General features: G+C 49.2%; 1 protein-coding gene across 1 annotated transcript in view; it reads left to right on the top strand.

Annotated features, from left to right (window-relative positions):
* The first annotated feature begins 614 nt into the window (after positions 1 to 614).
* Positions 615 to 22,692, top strand: part of LOC102462677 (malignant fibrous histiocytoma-amplified sequence 1 homolog) — a 27,389-nt gene continuing 5,311 nt past the window's right edge. Inside the window, exons 1-8 of the mRNA XM_075928264.1 lie at positions 615 to 2,025; positions 4,581 to 5,460; positions 6,962 to 7,253; positions 9,542 to 9,728; positions 11,280 to 11,470; positions 14,772 to 15,253; positions 19,144 to 19,301; positions 21,006 to 21,165. Coding sequence (XP_075784379.1) covers positions 2,007 to 2,025; positions 4,581 to 5,460; positions 6,962 to 7,253; positions 9,542 to 9,728; positions 11,280 to 11,470; positions 14,772 to 15,253; positions 19,144 to 19,301; positions 21,006 to 21,165 — 2,369 coding nt within the window. The 5' untranslated portion in view covers positions 615 to 2,006. The remainder of the gene's footprint in view (positions 2,026 to 4,580; positions 5,461 to 6,961; positions 7,254 to 9,541; positions 9,729 to 11,279; positions 11,471 to 14,771; positions 15,254 to 19,143; positions 19,302 to 21,005; positions 21,166 to 22,692) is intronic.

The raw sequence follows: 22,692 nt of genomic DNA, 5'->3' as shown, positions 1-22,692 counted from the left end.
GGTTGCATTTCCGGTGGTGGTGGCAAAGTCAACTTTTTGTTGGTGCAGGGTCATCGTCAACATTTGATATCTAGCAACACAAGTTGCCGCTGTTTGTTAAAACACAAAGATAAACACATGAGTGAGCGGAGGAGCGCTGTGACCACGTGTATTCATCCACTCGTGTATTACCACTGTTTTCGCCAACTTACACCGCTGCGCGAAGTAGTCCGCCACTTGATTATTTTCATGTTATTTTGGGGACGGTCGTGTTGTTCGAAAAAATGTTATTGCGAAAACGTGTTAAGTGGGCACGTGTTAAACAAGTAATTACTGTATGTTAAGCCTTTACAGGGGCAATGAGCCTATAATATTTGAATGGTCAAGGTGAGGGCTGGATGTTGCAGAACCAGGCTCATATGCAGGGAGGGTGTGCATGCACCCACCCCTTATGGTCCTCCAAGTAAACATGAGGTTGGGGCAGCGTCCTTCTTCCACCGTGTACCGGCCAGCCAGGGGAAGGCTGGGGCTGATTTCCCCCCTCCATCTTGCCCTGAGTGAGGCATGGGGCAGGGCTTGGGCACAGGGGCAGGGCATGCACCAGCCCCTCCCATGGTTCTCTTCTCCCCTCCCTCCCCCCGCAGAAATTCCTGCCTATGAGCCTGAGACTAATGTTTTAGGAAAAATTCAGAAGTAGGAGTGTGTTGGGGTCAACCTTCAGGTAGTAGCCAAGGTTGCCGGAAGTCAGTGTGTGTCTGGTGTGTCGCTGACAGGCTGCTGGGGTCAGTTTCTGGGCCATGGCTATAGCAATACATGAACCCTCAGGGCATCCCTGGTAGCAAGTCAGGTTGGGAGCTACCACAGTAAAGTTGAGGCACCCGAGATTGCAGGGCAAGTGATACCACATATACTGAGCCTTTTAACCATAGCCTAGAAGAAGGCACATGGCTGATCCTGTGTGTCTTGGGCATGATCTTAGAACTGGCATGAACCCCCCCCTAGCTTTTGGGGGGTAAAAACTGCTGGGAGTCGTGCAGTACTTAGCGCCATCTCCATTACTGCTTGGTTCCTACATACTGCTAAGTGGCCATCTCTCCCTGTGATATACCTTGATATCAATTGCCCCTGAAGATGGCTGAGGTTTGCAGTGTCAACCTGTGGAACTCTTTCCAGAGGATGTTATAAAGACCAGGATTAAAAAAAAAAAGACCTGCCTGCTCTGGTCTGTGTCTCCATGCTGCTCCTGGAAGCAGCTTGCTGCTGACACATCTCTGCACACCGCTAGTGGAGGGGAGGTGGCTTTATCTGCACTGCTCTGGCCCTGGGCAGTGCACCATGACCTGCTGCCTTCTGGGCATGCAAAGACGTACCAGCAGCAGGGCTAAGGCGGCAGCTCCCTGTTCATTGTGCCTCCCTATCTTGGAGATGCACGAGGGGGGTGTCTCCAAATGTTGCCCTTACTAGTGTGCTGCCCCCACAATTCCGATTGGCTGAGAACTGCAGTCAAGGGGGGTGGCTTCCAGAGGGGTATGCTGGTTGCTTTGAGAGCTATGCTGCCTGGTTGAAGTGCTGACCCCTTGATCCAGCCCTGAACCTGCTCCCCACACTCATCTTCCTCCCAGAACCTGCACTCTCTCAACCCCCAGCCCAAAGCCCACACTCACATCCTAGAGCCCGCAGGTACTCAAGGTACCTCATTTTTTTTTCATTTACTTCCTATTAGTTATAATGGAGGAGGAGGATGAAAAAAGAATGAGAAATCGAAATAAAATATTTTTTCATGGCTGGGTCCAAAAATGAAGCTGTACCCAGGGCCCCACTAATTCTAACACCTCCACTGGTGTGTGCTAATGAATACCCAATACCTCCTCCCTGGGTCTTATGCAAGAAGAGTGATACAGAGATTTTGAAATCATTTTCTAGGGTGGAGTCGAAAGAACTCCCAAGGAAAGGGGAAGCTGTGGAAATGTAGCAGTGGCGTGTGAACTGCAGGAAGGATCCGGCTGCTTCAGGCTGGGAGGGACAGCATGGCCCAGCACAGAGTCTGTGAGTAGCAAGCAAGCTCCTTTCCCTATTGCTGCTGCCCACTCCCAAGCTCCTTGTTGCTGGGGGAGGGAGGGAGGAAATGAGAGAGGTTTGCACTGGTTTCAGAGATTGCCCCAGCAGAGGGATAGGGGAAAATGAGGAACAGCAGATGTAAATTCTCTGCCCTACGTGGGGCAGAGGGGAGGATATGGGAAAGGCGAGGGGTGTTAACACTTTCTCAATGAGGGGTGAGACCTCCCAAGGGTTTTCACTGTGAGGAGAGTCATTTGAGTTCAGCTCCTAAGCTCTCAGCTGCATGTGAGGCACCATAGCCGTGGGCCCAGACAGGAAGCGGAATGGAGAAGTTGGTCGTGTTTTCTTTGGCTTAGCGCCAAAGCTGTCTTTAGCCCTAGGCAGAATATGCCGTTGCGTAGGGCACCACTGGGTCTTAGTGTCCCCCCATCTGTCTCTTCCTGTCTCTGTTCTGTAGCTCTGCTTTCTCCTGAGAGGATCCAGTTTACGTGACAGTGAAAAAGCCTGCCAGCCCTATTAGCAGAACCTGTGAAAGAGCCATTCAAGTGGCAATGCAGCCATTTAACAGGCATTTGCCCCACGTAGGGCCCCGTGAATCCTAAAGACGGCCCTGCCTAGAACAGCCCCCTCTGTCTACAGTGATCTTCCCCAGCATCTACCCCTCTGCTGTAGGTTCCCTTCCTATTGGGGTTGGGGATGGCCAGGCAGGCTGCTACTTGAATGCTTTAGTCCTTCCGAAACCCAGGGGTGATTCTTCAAATAGCTCAGACATGGCCAACCTGCTGCGGCTCTTGCCCTCCAAAAGTGCAGCTTGTGAAGCCGCTCCTGCGCTCCCCCAAACGGCCCCCACCTCCTGTTAGCTTCCCTCTCCCACCCCTCCCGCTTCCCTAGGCTTACTGGGTCAGAGCTGTTTTTTTTTAAAAATGGTGGCCAAGATGGCAGCCGTCTTAAAGGGTCAGCCTCCTTTTAATTTTTTGTTTTTGTTTTTACTTAACAATTCTGTTTTGGGGGGCTATTTTTTGCTTAACAATTCTGGTGCAGCTCTTCGCATTTTTTTCTGTCACTGTTTTGGGTCTCTTTGTTAAATGGGTTGGCCACCCCCAACATAGCTGCTCTCCTTCCACCCCTGACAACATTAGTCCCCTCTGGCACATTGGCTGCCAGCAATTCCCAAGCTGCTCCTCCCTACGTAACTAAAATATCCCCGTTTTATATATCTGCTTGGGGTCCCTAGACCAGTGTTTCTCAACCGGTGGCACGAGTACCCTTCGGGGTACTCTAGAAGTCTGGGGGGGTACGTCAACATAACTGAAATTTGGAGAAAACTGAATTTTAGTTTTAAGTTTTACAGCGCTTTATTATTTTTGTACTTTTTACACCCAAAAATGTCATCACCTGCCCGGCTTCGATTAAGTTGTTTAAACAAATGCGTTGCAATGGTAGGAAAAAATTGTGTGTGTCTGAAAACTGTAGGTACTTGGGGTACTTATAATTTTTGTAAAGGGGTACTTTGTTAAAAAAAAAAAAAAAAAAAAAAAGGTTGAGAAACACTGGCCTAGAACTCAAGGCCAGTGAGTGCCTGAGGGAAGGTCCTGAACTGAGCTCCTGACCAGAGAGAGAAATATATTCATGGCTGGCTACAGCTCTAGTGGTGTGACTCACCCTGCCATCCTCTCTTGCCACCAAAGAGCATGGGTTGGCTCAGTAGGTGCCTGAGGGAAACCCATTAGTGACTCAGGATGAAGCACTCCTATGAGTCATTCCTGAGTCACTAACCCAGGCACCCTGAACTGCTGTCATTAGAGATCCCTCTGGCACTTTAGGGGCGGGTATGGCTCTTTAAACTTGTCTCCTCATCAAATTTCAAGCAGGTGATGTACGGGCTGCTGAGAGGAGGCGGGGATCAATGGTTCTCTCTGTCTACTGAAGGCAGGACACGAAGGGATGGGCTTTGTCTGCAACAAAGGAGATGTAGCTTAGATGTTGGGCAACACTTTGCAACGATCAGGGTAGTTAAGTTCCAAGGGAAAAGGCTTCCAAGTGAAATTGTGGAATCCCCATCATGGGAGGTTGGTAGGAGCAGGTTGGACAAATGCCTGCCGGGGATCTAATAGGATTAATTGGCCCTGCCTCAGTGCATGGGGCTGGACTGGGTGACCTCTTGCCTTTCCTTTCAGCCCCACAGTTTTGATAAGACTGTCCCTCCTCAACATCCCCCCTGCAGTTTCAATCCAACACAATATTCATGCCCTTTTCTAGACTGTTGGGTAGTGCTTTGTCATGGATGCAGGGCTGGGGCTATCTCTGTGCTGCTAAAACAACACCCCTGTGTCGCTGCAGCAGCAACGACTTTTCACAGGTTTTTAATGTAGCGTGTTTGAGCTTTTAGAACATTACGGAAGAGACGTGGGACAGTAATGAGGGACTAAAGGAGCTCAGCCTTTCAGGCCCCCAAATGGGCAGTCAGATTTCAGGCAGGAGAATAGTGGGTGCACTCTAGGGAGCCAGGCTCACAAGCTGCCATGATCTGTTCCATCCATTAGGTCAGGAGCAAGATGACTGCGTGAATAAAGTGACTCTCTCCACAATGAGGCTCCGAGTGCTGCCTCCTACAGTCCTGCAGGACCCCCGAGTGGAGAGCCTGAACCTTGACCGGAACAAGCTGAAATACGTCCCTGGGATTTCAAAGCTTTGCAACTTACGAAAGCTGGTCTTGTCCAAGAATGAGATCGCAGACTTCCCAGGGGAAATCCAGAGCCTGGTCCACCTAGAGAAGTTGGAACTGAATCAGAACCAAATCCGGGTCATCCCGGAGGGCATCTTCTCCTGTCTTCCCAGGCTAACGCACTTGCGGTTGAACAACAACCGCCTCAGTGCTCTGCCCAAGGACTTGGCCACCTGCAGCGGCAGCCTCCAGTACCTTAACCTGTCCAACAACTTGTTCCGTGCTCTCCCCCAAGCGGTCTTGGAGCTGGTGCAGTTACAGGAGCTCTATGTGCAGAATAACGGGCTGCGCCAGCTCCCCAGGGAGCTGTTTGAAGGGAGGCCGCTGAAGATGTTCAAGGCAAATGGGAACCCACTGAGGGAACCTCCCAATGAAGTCTGTGCTGGGGGCATCCAGCAGATCCTCGGCTACTTCTGCCATCTGCAGAACTGCCCGGCGGAGGAAGACAGGAGGGTGAAGACCATGTTCCTGGGAGCATCGCTGGCAGGGAAATCTACTATCTGCAAGAGCCTGAAGCAGAGGCGAGCAGTCTTGGTGTCTGAGGAAGAACGGACAGTAGGGATTGAGATCAGTGAGTTCCGCATCCAGGACTTCACATTTCTCTTCTGGGACTTTGCTGGGCAGCTGGAGTATTATGTGACTCATCACGTGTTCATCACCCCACAGGCCCTCGTCATCCTGGTCATTAACTTCCAGACGTAAGTGTTATGCAATGGGCTGGTTTGTGTTAACCAGATCGGGCAGACGTGCAGGGATGATATAGGCAGGGAGCAGGGAAGTGACATGGCCAGGGCTCTCATGGCACAGTCTCCCTGGGCATTCTTTCTGCCTTCTCTGCAAGGGAACTGCCAGTCTCCTGAGGTGCAATCAAGCTCCTTTTATGTAGGTCGCTGAACAGCTGCTGCAGCTAGTACTGATCATGGCCCACGTGAGTCTGTACCAGTAAGGCCAAGCCTATAGATTGATCATCCGGTCTCATATATCCAACACTAGCTTAGAGGAAGGTGTTGAGAGAACGCACTGTTCGGTGTATGTTGTTGTAATGGGGTCAGCATTCACCTTCCACAAGCGCTCCCATTTGGCCACGTGCAGGTTCCTGCACTACTTCAGTCTTTTAAAAGCCTTGTGGTTACTCAGCCCTCTGGCCGAGTCACACTTATTTGTGTAATCACAAACCCCGTCCTGGGTATACCTCTGACAGGGCCTATGCTGGTATCCTCTCTAGAGTGTCTCTCTGGGTATGTCTACACTACAGAGTTTTTTGTCAGAACAATGGCCATATTTCTGACACAACTTGAGGAATATCCACACTGCAATTGCGTTCTTCCGCAAGTAAATCGAAAGAACAGAGGGGTCTTTGCGGTATTGGTAATCCTTGTTCTATGAGGAAGAAGCCTTTTTCCAAAAGCTCTCTTGCGGAAAAAGGCATGTGTGGACGGGGAAGAGGGAGTTTTTTCGGAAGAAGAGGTAAGAGGAAAAAGCACAGGTGCCCTGGTGGCCATTCTGTCCATAGCAATTGCGGTTTACATGCAAGAGAGCATCCAGGCAGTCTGGATGCGCTCTTTTGCAAAAGCACATCGCTTTTTCAATGCGCTTTTGCAGTGTGGACACTTTCTTTCGCAAGAAGCTTTTTCGGAAGATCTCTTCCGAAAAAAGTTTCTTGTGCAAGAAGCCTGTAGTCTAGATGTATCCTCTGAGTCCAGGCTCTCAATCTGTTTCCCCACTCAGTAGGAGAGTGGTGCCTCCAGAGCTTCTCCTCCTGGAGACCATGCCCTAAACAGCTCCCCGCCCTGAGCTGTCCCAAGTTCTGCCAGCCAGCCCCTTTCACCTTCTCTCTTCAGGTCCGGGCTGCAGCTGAGCTGCTTCTAGTCCTGCAGCTCCTTTTCTAATCCCTTCTGGCTCCTGATTAGGTGGTTCCTCTACAGCCACTCTAGCCTGCCTGGAGGACTTCTCGATGACCTTTTGGCCTTAGGGCCTGGCTGCATTGCACTTGTCCTCTTTTCTACCTCATTCACAGAGAGAAATGCGTCTGCTACAGATCCCAGCTAAGAGATGCAGTCCTTCAGCTCATGCTGTAGAGCTCTGTGTGCTTCAGTGTCAACGCCATATTCGATTCCGGGATGACCCACCGCACATTGTCACACCCTGCACTGATAACTGGCTGAGGGTTGGTTTGATTTTTCTTTTTCCCCCCCTCAGATACCAGCTCAATAATGACATCTTCCAGGAACTGGTTGGCTTCTGGATCAATAACCTCTTCATGCGAGTCCCCAACTCTGTGGTCCTGCCTGTGGGAACCCACGTGGACTGCTGCACCGAGGAAGAAGTAGAAGAAAAGAAGCAGGACATCATGGGCAAGGTCCAGGCCATGCTGGAGGAAAGGAAGAGGAACCTTGCCCACTTCATCAACAACCTGGAAAGCAGCGAGGAGTCCGAATTCTACGTGGACCAGTGGGACAGACTGAAGGAGATGGAGAGCTGCACCTTGACTGTAGGGCTATTGATTGGCTATTACACGGCACCATAGGTGTGCACAAGCCCATAGGAGATGAGGTCCCTTCTCCAAGGAACTTATATTGCTCAGCCCCTTTGAGGCCAATTAAGTCTCTGCTTTTAATTTAATCTCTGGATTGTGAGCTCATTGCACTGAGACCACCGAGGCTATATAGAGCTGTTACATGGTGAATGTTCTGGAAATCTCTGTTACTAGAGCTGCTTAATTTAAAAAGAAAACGGGTAAAAAGACGGTGACGGGGGAAATATTTGGCAACAAATTTTAACTCCTCCCCCACTTTTTCAGCAAAGTTCATAAACTTTTGTCAAGTTTAAAGTTTAAACTATTCTGTGCGGCCTGCTTTAGTATTAAGGAATCACTGTTTTTTGTTTCTTTCCCTGACATTTTGTGTTTCTCTTTTTCTTCCCTCTCACCCCATCTCTTGCTCTTGGGGACATCTTCATGAAAATGGAATCTTTTAAGGTGCTTCTCTGTCTCTGTGTATTCTCCCTATGAAATTGGATCTCCCCAGGGCACTGCTATGCAACTAAGGTACCTGCATGGCCTCTCAGTAATAAGAGCAAACTCCAGCGTATAAATCCTTGCAACACTCCTGGGTGGTAGGAAAGAGCGATGATCCCCATTTTACATATGGGGAACTGAGACTCAGAGGAATGGTATGTTTTGCCCAAGGTCGCAGTGCAAGTCTGGGGCAGAGCTGGGAACTGAACAGAAACCTTCTAAGTCCTAGGCTAGCACATGAACCATTAGGCCAGGCCTGGGCAAAATACGGTCTGTGGGCTGGATCCGGCACCAATCCACCGGATCTGGCCCATGGAGGCAGGTTCCCCTGCTTGCGTCCTGCAGAAACCTGGCTGCCGAGTTCTGTTTCTATTTCAAAACTGGAGGAGAGGTGGGAAGCTTCAGGAGCTGCCTCCCAGTCCCATTGGCTGGTTTCTGGCCAGAAGCCAGCCAATGGGAGCTGCTTGTCTGAGTAACAGGCAGCCAAGAACCACCATGCCCCCTCTCCTTGGCTTAGTTATTCACTGAAGCACATGGCCAGGCAAGCAGGCCGGATGGCTGGAAATGTTTTAAGCTCTGCAAGGTTTAGCTTTGCAGGCAGGCTGGTTTGGCTGCTGGCTGGTAAGTCTCCTGGCCACAGCCTGCTTCTGGCACCCTAGCCCCTTCACGCTCCAACCCTCTGCTCCCCCACTCAACATACCCAAATGTTCTGTCCCGCTCTTGCACCCATATCCCCTCCCAGATCTGGCACCCCAATCTCCTGCCCCAGCTCAGTCCCCTTCTACGCTAGATCACATCCCAAACCCCTGCACTCCAGTCCCCTACCCTAGGTCACAACCGCTGCCTCCACCCAAATTCCCTCCCAGATTCCAGTCTCCCTCCTGCACCCCAAGCTCCCTTCTGCAACCTTCATCCCAGACCCCGCATCTCCATTAATATCATGGAAGAGTGTGGCCCTTGATCACTTTCCAAATCTTGGAGTGGTTCCCTTGTCAAAAATTATTGCCCAACCCCGCACTAGGCAATGGGATTACTGGATCCTTAACACTTTTATAAATGACAGACAAAAACTACCTCTCCCGCCACCACAACCCACCAAAAAATGTCAACCTTTGGCTTTGGTCCCTCTCTGAAGTGGCATGTGGTACCTGTTTTGTGTTCGTGCTTGCTGTCGGCTTGAGTGAGACAAGATATGGCGTACATGTCTGCCGTGATCCACTGACATATGGCCCAGTGGTTTGCTTTTCTGCCTCCTGCAATCTTTTCCCATGGGTTTTTGCTGCACTGTGCTTTAATTCAGCCCACAGTAGCACAAGGGAAGGTCTGGGGTTTTTTTTTTTCTATTTTCTCTAATTTTTTATTAAAAAGTCTTATTATAGCTTTTAAGTTTGTACTTCATCAGTGAAAACATTTTTGTCAGTTGAATATTATGTCTGCTCAGCTTCCCTGGTTCCAGTGTATGGTCAGTCAGTTCCCCCTGTTTGTGTGGGTGTCTCAGAGCAACAAGAGAGAAAAACATTTTAACACAAGAACTAGGAATGTGTGATTGTAAAATCACAACAATTGGCCCAGGAGTAGGGACATCCTGAGGGCAGGCTTAGTGCCCACAACTATTTTTAACTCCATTTAATCAAATAATGGTATAATGCTGTATATATGAAGGCAGGACGCTGTATATCCCCCCTCTGTTCCAGCTGGCTCTTGTGCCCTGAGTATCCTGTAGTATCAGAGGGCTGCTGAATTCTGTTTTTCTTTCATTCCAGATTTTAAACCTTGTTCCTGTCAATTGCACTGACTACGGGGATATTAAAAAGCTTGAAACTACTATTTTGGAGCATGTCAAGAATGAAGAAACATTTCCTAATGTTATTCGAGTGCTGCCCCCTGTTTATAAGGAAGTGGAAGCTGCAATTGTAGATATAGTGCAGAGTGAGGAGACTGCAGAACATGGTAAGTATCGCATCAATAGGCATTCCCTTGCCTCCACCACCCTTCCCCACTGAGAGTTCACTTCTTTAGGGGACCTACACTACAGCTAATGTTTTTTTGTGTGATGGTACTGCCCAGTACTGCCAGGATACGCACCTCCAGTCACAGCTCAACAACTTTTCCCCTGGAGTACTGGCACCTTTTCCCCTGGTGTACTGGCACCTTTTTTTTTTTTTTTAACAAAAAAATCACTGATCCACAGCCACCATCTTTTTGGCTAAGGAGGGCTGGCCAAGGACTCCCTTTGATGCCCAATAAACTCTAATCCATTGGAGAGGTGTTGGCAGTTCAGAGATTCAACATAGTCTAGAAGCTAAGCAGGTGGTGGTCTGTAGCTATCCCGGATGCTGCTCTTGGGAGCGAGAGACTGGGGAAGTGACCTCTGTTTTCTTGCAGGCCAGAGCATTAGTATTCCATTATGTGTCTTGTCAATTTTATCTTCCCTGTGTTCCCAGCTTGTCCACTCGTGGTGATGGTGGTGGTGGTGGGGGGGAGGGGGTTGTTGCAATTTCACTGCATGCCGAGTGACCAAAGAGGGAGCCCTATTGCTTCCAGCACAGTCCCTTCCACATGGTCATCCTACAGTGATGTTCTAAAATAGCCCATCTTGGATTAGCTGAGACCTGGAGAGGCTCTAGAGATAAGGAGCAAAGAGAACAAGATGAATTTGATACGCAGAAGAGCTGAGCACTTGCAGTTCCACTGAAGTCCCTGTGAATTGCCGCTGCTCAGCACTGTTGAGAATGGAGCCAGGCGCGTAGCTGAGAACTGGAGGTTAGGGAGGCAGATGGGAAATCCTGGCTGGAGTGTAGATCTTCCTTGTGCCTGCTTCTACTGGCTCAGACTACAGAGCCAGGGGGAGAGGGAAGATGTCAGAAACAGACGCAGGCTGAAATGCCAGCTTAGTGCTCCAATCCCCGGGTGTGGATGTTCTCTTTCTGTGTTGTGTGGATTAAGCGGAAGTGTGGCAGCCCACATCATCAGTCTCCGTGCAGAGTTCACCTGGAGTGAATAAATTGTTCTTTTATTCTTTTAATTGTGCTAGAGTGAGCTACATTGAGTTCCTTATGGGAACATATTGGCAGTGCCAAAGAGGGGCCTGCTCCTGCACACGTTTCCCCATCCTAATGATTAGACTTCAGTGGGGCTACTAGTTTGAGCAAGGACCTGCTCCTGTAGCCCTTAGCAGGGAGCTCTGTGTATTTCCATACTCACTTCCACATACCTGTGTGTGTGCATGTGCACGTATCCATCAGCCTCTGAAAAACACGGCAGGTAACATCAATCAAATAAAGGCACTGAGCACACCCTATGCTTTGAGATTCATGTGTCCAATTCTGACAGAAGTTACTTTTGACCAGGAGTGGGATTTGCCCAGCTCAAAGATGTTAGCCCTGATGTACGTTGGCCCTTTTAGGACTCTGTCTCGGACCAGGCCTCCCACACTGGCATTTCAGCTGCTGTTTGAAACCCTGCATTAGTAGTTTCCATGTAACCCTGTTCTCTCGCTAGGCATGATGGACCTCAACCACTTGCTCAGTGAAATCACCCGCCGAGAGTACCTGACCCATCTGGGCACAGAGCTTTTCCAGGACATCCTGAGATACCTCCATCGCATCGGGCTGATTATCTGGTATGAAGAAATCAAGCAGCTGGAAAGCACGGTCTTTCTCCGGCCAGCCTTTCTGATAACCATGTTCAAGGTGAGCAAGGGGATCATACCCGTAGAACCCTCACTCCGGGACTAGGTTATTTCTCTGGGAAGCAGCGTCCTGCTGCCATGCACATTCTGGTTTGTGCCACCAACTGCACCATTGTCCAGGCAGGAGAGTGATGGGTGGGTTTGGAAAGAGCAAGCCTTGAAGAAAAGGATGTTGTTCTCCAGCCATGTCTGCTTGTGGGACAAGTCTCTGAGATGCTCTGACACTTACAAAGGTCAGTCAAATAGGTTTCTCAAAGGACTTTGCAAGCAAGCAATTATCCTAACAGCTCTGTGTGAGAGTCCGTGATGTAGGTAAACAAAAGGGAGTAATTGGGGGGCCCAGATAATCTTCATCCAAGAATATTAAAGAAACTGGCACATGAAATTGCAAGTCCATTAGCAAAATTTTTTAATAAATCTCAAAACTCAGGGGTGGTACCATTTGACTGGAGAATTGCTAATATAGTTCCTATTTTTAAGAAAGGGGAAAAAAGCGATCCAGGTAACTATAGGCCTGTTAGTTTGACATCTGTAGTATGCAAGATCTTGGAAAAAATTTTGAAGGAGAAAGTAGTTAGGGACATTGAGATTAATGGCAATTGGGACAAGTTACAATATGGTTTTACAAAAGGTAGATCGTGCCAAACCAACCTGATCTCCTTTTTTGAGAAAGTAACAGATTTTTTAGATAAAGGAACTGCAGTGGATCTACTCTACCTCGATTTTAGTAAGGCATTTGATACAGTACCACATGGGGAATTATTGGTTAAATTGGAAAAGATGGGGATCAGTATGAAAACTGAGAGGTGGATAAGCAACTGGTTAAAGGGGAGACTACAGCTGGTCATACTGAAAGGTGAACTGTCAGGTTGGAGGAAGGTTACTAGCGGAGTTCCTCAGGGATCACTTTTGGGGCCAATTTTATTTAATCTTTTTATTACTGACCTTGGCACCAAAAGTGGGAGTGTCCTGATAAAATCTGAGGATGACACAAAGGTGGGAGCTATTGCCAATTCAGAAAAGGATCGGGATATCATACAGGAAGATCTGGATGACCTTGAAAATTGGAGTGATAGCAATAGGATGAAATTTAATTGTGAGAAGTGTAAGGTTATGCATTTAGGGATTAATAACAAGAATTTTAGTTACAAGCTGGGGACACATCAGTTGGAAGTAACGGAGGAGAAGGACCTCGGAGTCCTGGTTGATTATAGGATGACTATGAGCCGCCATTGTGACATGGCTGTGAAAAAGGCTAATACGGTCTTGGGATGGATTAGGCGAGGTATTTCCAGTAGAGATAAGGAGGTGTTAGTGCCGTTATACAAGGCATTGGTGAGACCTCATTTGGAATACTGTGTGCAGTTCTGGTCTCCCATGTTTAAGAAGGATGAATTCAAACTGGAACAGGTACAAAGAAAGGCCACTAGGATGATCCGAGGAATGGAAAATCTGTTTTATGAAAGGAGACTCAAGGAGCTTGGCTTGTTTATCTTAACCAAAAGAAGGCTGAGGGGAGACGTGATTGCTCTCTTTAAATATATTAGAAGGATACATACTGGGGGGGAGAGGAATTATTTAAGCTTAATACCAGTGTGGACACAAGAACAAATGGATATAAGCTGGCTAGTAGGAAGTTTAGATTTGAAATTAGACGAAGGTTTCTAACCATTGGAGGAATGAAGTTCTGGAACAGCCTTCCAAGGGAAGTAGTGGGGACAAAAGACCTATCTGGCTTCAAGATTAAGGGTTTATGAAGGGGATGGTTTGATGATATAACATGATTTTGGTAACTAATTGACCATTCATTATCAGTGGTAAATAGACCAATGGAGGAATGATAGGAGTTACTATAGAGAACTTTTCCTGGGTGTCGGGCTGGTGAGTCTTGCCCACATGCTCAGGCTTCAGCTGATCACCATATTTGGGGTCGGGAAGGAATTTTCCTCCAGGGTAGATTGGCAGAGGTCCTGGAGGTTTTTCGCCTTCCTCTGTAGCATGGGGCACAGATCACAGCTGGAGGATTCTCTGCATCTTGGGGTCTTTAAACTATTTGAAGGCTTCAATATCTGAGATATAGGTGAGAGGATTATTCCAGGAGTGGGTGGGTGAGATTCCGTGGCCTGCGTTGTGCAGGGGGTCAGACTAGATGCTCATAATGGTCCCTTCTGACCTTAAAGTCTATGAATCTATAAAAGCAAAGTACCCAAGGTCACAGTGCAACTCATCGGCAGGAACACAGCTGACCAGGCCTGAATTCCAGTCTCCTGGTAACTACTATGAGGTGGATACAGTCTTCTATGAACTGAACTGAGGCCAACAGATATTAATTCCCTGTTTGTACCAGCCTGGCTAGATGAGCCTCTGCCTGGTCTCTTTGAGCCATCCAATGTATATTAAAGAACAAATGAAAGCCCGATTCAAATTCTCTTCCCACCTCTCCTCCTTTTAAAATAGCCCTTTTCAGCCTCACTTCAAGTATGGCCAAGACCCTGTTTTCCTCATACTAGTATGTGCTGTGTAGAAGGAATTTGGTCCCATTGTCTGGGATTGCTGGAGGAGCCCCGTGCCACGTGTTATCAGGAGGAAGGATAGGGTGCTAGCTGAGGACTTGGGAGAAACCAGTTCAATTCCCTGCAGCTGTGTCTAGACTGGCCAGTTTTTCCGGAAAATCAGCTGCTTTTCCGGAAAAACTTGCCAGCAGTCTACACTGGCCGCTTGAATTTCCGCAAAAGCACTGACTTCCTACTGTAAGAAATCAGTGCTTCTTGCGGAAATACTATTCTGCTCCCATTCAGGCAAAACTCCCTTTTGCACAAAGCTTTTGCGCAAAAGGGCCAGTGTAGACAGCTCAGATTTGTTTTCCTCAAAAAAACCCCGATCGCGAAAATGGCGATCGGGGCTTTTTTTGTGGAAAAGCGCGTCTAGATTGGCCACGGACGCTCTTCCGCAAAAAGTGCTTTTGTGGAAAAGCGTCCGTGCCAATCTAGACGCTCTGTTCTGAAAATGCTTTTAACGGAAAACTTTTCCGTTAAAAGCGTTTCCAGAAAATCATGCCAATCTAGACGCAGCCTGCTTGTCTATGGGCTTCTCCTGTGACCTTGGATGAGATGCTTAGTCTCCTGTGTTTCAGTGGCCATGCATAAAACGGGGAGTAGATAACTTCCCTCCCTTCTTGGGACAGATACATTAAAGACTGCGAGGCTCTCAGATATGAAGGGGTGATTTAAGTACCTAAGGAAAACGGCATCCATCCCTGTAATGTTCCTGGGAGTGCTGACCTCTTGTTTCTTCACGTTCAGATCCTTGTAAGGGATCGTCTTGTACAGCAGCTGGAGAACATCTCCGTGGACCTGCTGGTGGGAGAACATGCCACCATCAGAGACCAGTCCAATTGGGTGTGGACATTCAAGTCGAAGGCCATGCTGTGCCAGCAGGCCATGCGAGCCTTGGTCAAGCACCAGCTCTACTTGGAAGGGATGAAGGACGTCTTTGAGGAGATGGTGGGGCACAAGGTCAAGAAGGGGAAGCTGTTCAGTCTGCTGGAGCACTTTGAGATCTGCCTGGAAGTGAGGAATGCCAAGAACCTCAACCCAGGGGCCAAGGAGTTTGTGCCAGGGAGGCCGTGGGAAACAGTGCAGGACCACAGAGAGGCCTGTTACTTGTTTCCCACATACCTCAACCAGAGCAAGGAGGTTTCTGAGAGATGGGGAGGAGACCATCCGGAGGATCTCCACATCCGGGCCTACTTCTCACCTGAGATCCCGGAGGGCTTCTTTCAAAGGTAATGAGCAGCCCCCTTGCCTTGGCCATCTGCTGCTGCCTGTCCGCATGTCCTGAGCTGGCCGTTCTCCAGCATAGGGGTCATTCCTTCTTATCTGTCTGGGAAGTGCATGCCTGGTACTAGTATAAACAAGCACATTCAGTGATAGTGCCTGAAAGGAAGGTTGGCCTAGAGGTTAAGGCCCTGGGGTGGCTCTCCAGAAATCTGGGTTCAATTCCAGCTCTGCCATAGAGTCTGTGTGACCTTGGGCAATTCTCTTCATCTCCCTTGGAGCCTCAGTTCTCCATTTGTGAAATGGGAAGAAGAATTCTCCCTCTGTCTGCCCAGAGTGGAATTTCTTTGGGTGTGTCCTGCACCTGGCCCAAGGAGGTTATGAACTCAGCTGAGGCCTGCAGGTGCTACTGTCATACAAATGATTAATAAGAGCTGTGTTCGCCCAGGAATTTATGCCTCAGCCTTCCCATTTGTATTGAGTGGTGCCGCATATGTCAGTCATTGTACCTTGTTCTGGTGACATGCCCCCTATGGCTTTATTTCTATCCAGTAATCCTTAAGAGCTGGGAGTGGGCAAACCACATGCCTGTGGTGATTTGTGCTAGGAGATGGGTTCCCCGCTGTTCCGGTCTCCAGCTCTTATGGGTCTGCTAAGCCATCTCTTAGTGCTTTGAGAAGATCTGAACAAAGTAACTGCAAGGAGCATTATGGAAGGGAAGTTGGGAGGACACTTTCATAATCCCACTGGCTGAGCCCTGCTCTCTTTCACAAATGGCCAGCTGGAGGAGATGTGTTCTGTGCAAGGACTCGTGGGGCAGAGGGAGCACACCCAAACCCTTCCCTTCCTCTGGGCAGACCTTCTGCCTGGCTGGAGCTCCTGGGGTCCTCCCTTTTGGGCAGCAAAAACCAAACTCTGGCTGCCCAGGTGAGAGAGCAAACCTTGTTCTCAGCCTGCTGAGCCGATAGTCCAGAGCCACTTGCTGGGTCACCGCCTTCCTCTGAGAGTCTTGCTGCCTGTGGTTTGTAAGCTAGCAGAGCAGAAAACCCAATCTCTCTGTTTGCCAGTCTGGCTGCTCCCTGCTGACAGCCAGGAGAGCAAGGCTGAGAGTCCAAGTCACTGCAATACAAGGAAGTTGTGAGCTTCCTTCCTCCTGCACCTCAGTTGATCTTATGCCCTGTAGGGCAGCTCATCTCTGAACCCTCACAAACACCAGTCTTCACCTGCCACGGGGATGAGTTTGGACACAACATGTCATAGGACCTGGCTCATAATTAACCCGAGAAGTGATGAATCCGGCCTAACGGGCAGTCAGGGTCTGGGGTTTCCAGTGTTTGAAGGGATGGCTAATTCTATTCCACTCTGAATGTTTTTATATCGCTGTGCACATCACGGGAGTGTCTGAGTGCATTAAGCATCCTGACTATGCACCTGTCTGCTCTTTCATCCTCTCCCCTAAGGGAGACGTGCGGGCAGTCTCTTGTTTTGGCGGTAGAGCGGTTTTGTTTATAAATTCACTACCAAGTTTCAATTCAGTTTTTAGAGCATTGATTTGTACCCCAGCGATCCATGTGGGCAAGGTGGCTTGTTCACATTGGGGTCGTCTCTCTGCATCTAGTGTTGAGGAGGAGGCAGAGGCACTACCTCAGAACCACGTACCCAGCCTTCCTTACTACTACTAGGGGGTGTGCCTGTGTTGCCCAATGTGGACCAAGCACCCAGGCTGTCTAATACATGGGGCCACTAGTCACTTTAGGGAGACGCTTTAGGCTGCTGGCCTACCCAGGGCTGAGAGGGTATCAAAAGTTGGCAAGAAAGAGATTGTGTGTGTGTGTGTGTGTGTGTGTGTGTGTGTGTGTGTGTGTGTGTGTGTGTGTACATTAAATATTATATACAAAAATATACACACACACACTAGGAATTTTGTATATAATGTAATATACAACTAGGGGGCTGTGGCCCCTGCTTACTGTGCTCGCCAACCCCCCTCTCTCTGGGGACAGGTGTCTGGGCAGGGGGAGGGTGCAGGAGCAGGCTATGGGAAGGGAGCAGGAACAGGCTGGGGTTGTGGGTCCCAGCGGATGGGGTGAGGGGGCTGGAGGTGTCAGCTCGGGGGGTATGAGTGAGAGGGATAGGGTGCAGGGTCTCAGCGGAGTGGGTGAGTGAGCAGGGTGGAGGTGCAGGGTCTCAGCAGTGTAATGAGTGAGGGGGCTGGAAGCTGGGGGTGCAGGGTCTGGGGGCCACTTTCTTTGGCGCGGCTCCTAGCACCATAGCTCAGGCACTGCCTCCCACTGTTTTTTGAAATCTAGCTAATTTGTTTCGCATTAATCACTTGAGTTAACGACAGCTAATTGAGAACCTTAATTTTCATGCCATTCTGTAAGTTGAGAGTTTGTCCTCACCTACAGTGCTGGCAGCGTTCACTTTCGGTCACCCTGCCTTCAAAAAGATGTAGCAGACATGGAGAGATTTGCAAGCCAGGCAGTGAAAATGATTAGAGCCCCAGAAAGGTTGTGTGTGAAGAGAGACTGATCAGACTGGGACTGCATTGTGCTGCCAGCAGACCGCCCCTGGGGCATGCCAGCACTGCACATAGCAATGAAGAAGTAGGCACACGTTGGGTGCTCGGGTGACAGGGGAGGAGAGGGATTGGGCTCAGATGGTGGAGGGGACATGGGGTGGCCTTGGGGGAAGGGTTGGGCTCAGATGGCAGTGGAGGGTGGGGTGGGGGTCGGGCTCGGATGGCGAAGGAGGCCCAGTGCAGCTCAGGAGAGTGGGGGTTTGGGCTTGGATGGCAGAGGGGACACACTGCGTCCTGGATGTGTATGTCAGGCGTGGAAGGGGCTCGGATGGTGGGACCCAGCCACTGCAGTCCCTCCTGGTTGCGCAGCCCCCAGGGGTGTGACACTGGAGTTGGAGCTGGAGCAGCTCATGCCCTGAGGGGACAGCGCCCAGGCTGGCCACAGCAAGCGGCTGAGCACGAAAGTGGGTGGCAGCATGAGGATGCAAATGATGTGGTGATGTCACTCTGTCCTGCAGGAAAATTTTTTTTATATATATATATATATATATATATATATATATATATATATATATATATATATATATATATATATATATATATATGAGAGGGAGAGGGAGAAAACACACACACACACTCTCTCTCTCTCTCTTACAGTAAAAAGACTGATCAAGTATTTGTATTTGATAGCATAGTAAAAACCTCCTGATTGATGGCACATGCTGCAAAGACCCATAGCAGACACATTACAGAGCCATTTGTGGCTTGCAAGCCTCGGGCTGAGTATCACGGAGTTAATGAATAGAACAGGCCAGGAAACATTTCAGTTGTTGCAAGAAACCTCCAAGGTTTTGGGGTTTTTATTTTGTTCTGGTGCAGAACAAACCTGACACCTTTTTACAATATGTTGTGCAAAGAGACAGAAGTTCCTCCCACTCCGGATTAGCCGGTGGTGATGAAGGCACAGACCCGGGATCTGGAGACCCCACATGCCGGATGCTGCTCTGAATCAGCTAGTACAGACTTGCCTCACCCCTGAGCTCTGGGCCATTCTGGGCATTTTGTCTGACATGGACCAGAAATTCCCTCCTGGACACAAAGCCCTTTGCTGATGAACATTTCATTGAAGCTGAAACGTTTGTGCAAAAAGTTTGGGAACTTGACTCTGCATGTGGAGTGGAAAAGTTCAGTCGGCTCTCGTAATGCGTGCGGATGCTCACAAGTTGAATAGAGTATGAGAGGTCTTTGAGTCTGTCCCATTGCTGTCCCACCTGGGGTTGGCTACATAGGCTGTGGCAGGAGGTGGGGCTTACTGGAGATGGCAGGGCGGAAACATCTGCATCTTTGGACTGAGGTCTCGCTCCAATCTCATTGCAGGCTCATGGTGAAAGCTTGCTCCTTCTACTCAGCCCACTGGGTTGCAAAGGTCATGTGCCTGCTCGTATGCAGTGGCAAACCCCTGCTGATCAAAGAGAACAACCAGAAGGGCTATTGTTATATCGAACTCCGGGGCCGCAAGCCAGTGCAAAGGACAGGTGAGACGGGAGGCCCAGCACCCATTTCTCTCCTGGGCATCCCCAGGGAGTGGAGGGTAGCTGTCCACTTGCCATTAGGGATGTAAATATCGTTTAAAACAGTTCAACGGTTAAAATTATATCAATTAGCCAGTTAACTGTCAGTGGGCTGGGGGGGTGTAGGACAGCCCAGGCGGGAGGTCTCATGGGGCTGTGGAGAGGCATGGCTGGAGTCCCAGGGCTGCTGCTGGAGTCCCAGGCCGGGGTCCTGCTTGTCCCCACCCAGGCTGTGGTCCAGGGTCGGTGCAGTGTGGCTTGAGCTAGGATCCCACCTGCCTACACTTGGGGTGGCCAGGACTACTGGGGCAGGAGCTTTTGGGGTTGCTGCTGCAGGCATGGCCAGGGCGTGTGGGTCAGGGTCCCACTTGCTCCCAGCCGGGGCTGCTGCAGCCCTGCCTGCTGCCCTGACCTGTCTGGGTTCCCACTGCCCAGCATAATGCGTAGGCGGTTACCTAGTAAGCATTCTTACTGGGTAACCGGTTAACTGTTTAACCTTTTACATCCCTACTTGCCATCTGCTACCTTGCACTGCATCCAAACTGCCTGAAACAAGCTGGCCCCTGTGTTTGCATGCAGGGGACCTTCAGGGTATGGCCAGTGCATGTACATTGTAAAGCATGATTCCCTCCCCCTCGCCCCTTCCTGGCACTTGGTTATTCACAGATTGGTTGTGTTTCCAAGGAGTGAACTCTCTGAAGGGTCACAGGCTACAGGAAGCCATCTGACTTCCCCTGGCCTGGCCTGTTCCATGGAAGTTTCTCTCTGTAGCCTGGGGAAACCTCCCTTAATAGAACTTGCAGGCTTCTTATCAGAGGCAGTAAGGGTTGGGGGAGTGGGAGCCGGTACACGGGTGAAGTCGGCTTTCAAGCCAGCTCCCCGCGTGTATCGGCTCACGCACTGCTGCCTCTCAAAATAAACTTCCAGAGATGGGTCTGAGTCCCCATTTTAAGATCCGATGGAGATTTTTCAAACTTTCAAGTAAACTTTCGGCCCCTTTCATTTAATTTTTATTTTGGTATGAGGCACTATATCCTCAAATCTCATTTTCCCTGTTCTTGATGAAGGGGTTTTCTCCACCTGCAAAGGAGAGAGTGAGGTTGATGCTGTCACAGAGAGCTCTTTTTCTTGATGTTTGAGTTACACAGACGTTGATTTAGTGCCACTATCCCCTCCTACCAGAGTTTTGAAACCTTTCCTCCCACCCAAATTGCTCAGTGTCTTGGTGCCGGAGTTTTACCAGTTTTCTGATGCTCAAGCAGAAAGAAGAACTTCACATTCCATAATGGGAATACAAGCAGAAAAATGTTTTAATTGCAAGTTTGAGATCATAGGATCTGTAGAGCCAGGACCATCTTTTTGTCTTGTTCATACAACCCATTTATGTAGAACACCATGGAATTCCAGGTCCTGCCTGAGGCTGCTTGGTGTTACGACAACACAAGTAAGCAAAGAAAGGCACAATCTGGCTTTTGGGGATTGTTCTTCAGTTCAGTTTGCTCCTAACGGGTGCTGAATCTGGATTAACTGGAAAGAACCCAGCTGGTGCAGCTGTTTGCCTATAACCCCGACAACAAGTAACTCTGTTACCAATTGTGGTCTAGGGTGGCTAACTCAGTCCAGGTGGCTGATGTATAACAGCCCATTCTTTCCCTTATTCATCTACAGAATTTCAGTTGACGTGGGATTTCATAATGGCGATCATCTTCATCACCCGGAAGCTCTCTGAGGAGTGGCCTGGTCTCCATATGTGCATGAAGGCGCCTTGTCGAACAGAGGGATGTCCTGCAGAATTTGTCTGGCCAGATGTGGATGACAAAAACACGGTGTACGTATGGCCTGTAACTTGTTTTTCCTCCAGGAATCCCTGTGATGGAGGTCTGAATGTGACCACAATTGAAATGGCGATCCTCTCTAAAACCACACACACATTGCTTGTTTATGATGCCTTCCGTCAGAGCCGGGCAAGTCATGTTATAAAGATCTGAATCCTCATCACATACCAGTGAAGCAAATAATGACTAAACTTGTTCTGCAGAAGCATCAAGAGGCTAAGGACATAGTTTTCAAATTTGAGTGCCCAGCATTCAGCGCTTAAACAGCAGCACCTAAATGCACGCTTGAATGTACTATTTGTACTGCAGTACTCCTAGCAGCCTGTAGTGGGCCCATTGTGCAAGAAGCTATAGTCACACAAAACAGACGCTCCCTGCCCCAGACGGCTAAAGAATTCTGCACGGACTTCTTGTTGAATCAGGCCTTAAATCCTGATTTAGACATCCAGAGCAAAGCAGACTGGCTTTCACAGGGGCTGAGTGGCTCTGAAGTCTCCTTGATGTCACCTAGGCTGTGTCTAGACTACATGGCTCCATCGACGGAGCCATGTAAATTAGGGCTGTAGGCAAAGGGAAATGAAGCGGCGATTTAAATAAACGCCGCTTCATTTAAATTTAAATGGCTGCCGCGCTGAGCTAACAAACAGCTGATCAGCTGTTTGTCAGCTCAGCGCGCTAGTCTGGACGCTCTGCTGTCAACATCAAAGCCCTTTGTCGACCACCCCATTATTTCTTGTGGGATGAGGTTTACCGAGGCTGCCAACAAAGGGCTTTGATGTCGACTGCGGAGCGTCCAGACTAGCGCACTGAGCCGACAAACAGCTGATCAGCTGTTTGTCGGCTCAGCGCAGCAGCCATTTAAATTTAAATGAAGCAGCGATTTAAATAATCGCCGCTTCATTTCCTTTGGCCCAATAAACAAATCTACATGGCTCCGTCGACGGAGCCATGTAGTGTAGACATACCCCAGGAGTTGAGTGCTTCTGAAAATTGATCTGCTTTGATTGTGGCGTCTAAATGAGGGTTGAAGATGGGATGTTTCACACGCACAGAGTGCGGCCTCACTCTGCTCCTCTTGAGGTTGATGATGACGTCAATAGGAACAGAATTAGGCCAACACTGAGCCCTTTTGGAAATGGGACCCAATATCTGTATTTAAGCACCTCGCTGTGAAAACATGTCGTCCTCCTTGATGTGATCTCTGCGTAGTCCCACTCCCCTACTGCCACTGGCTTTGGCATGGCATCTTGCCCCCTCAAGTGGAACTATGCCAGGCTCATCTCAAAGGGCTCCATTTACGTACCCTTGGTTTTCTGTGGCTTGGCAAAGGTCTCTGAGGAAGCCCAGAGCAGAGCTGGGAATGAAAGCCCGGATCTCCCAGGCTAGTGCCAACCTTCCTTTAGAGCCCGAGGAACATTTTCTGCCTTGGTCCATGACATTCTAGAAAGAGCAGTTCTGAAATGGCTCGTTTTGAACCCTAAAGCGTCTTGCCTGGATGCGGGGGTGTGGAATGGCTCTTG

Source organism: Pelodiscus sinensis, chromosome 4, assembly GCF_049634645.1.
Source record: "Pelodiscus sinensis isolate JC-2024 chromosome 4, ASM4963464v1, whole genome shotgun sequence".
Taxonomy (NCBI): domain Eukaryota; kingdom Metazoa; phylum Chordata; order Testudines; family Trionychidae; genus Pelodiscus; species Pelodiscus sinensis.
Note: the sequence above shows the minus strand (reverse complement) of the source record. Positions and strands in the feature narration are given on the sequence as shown.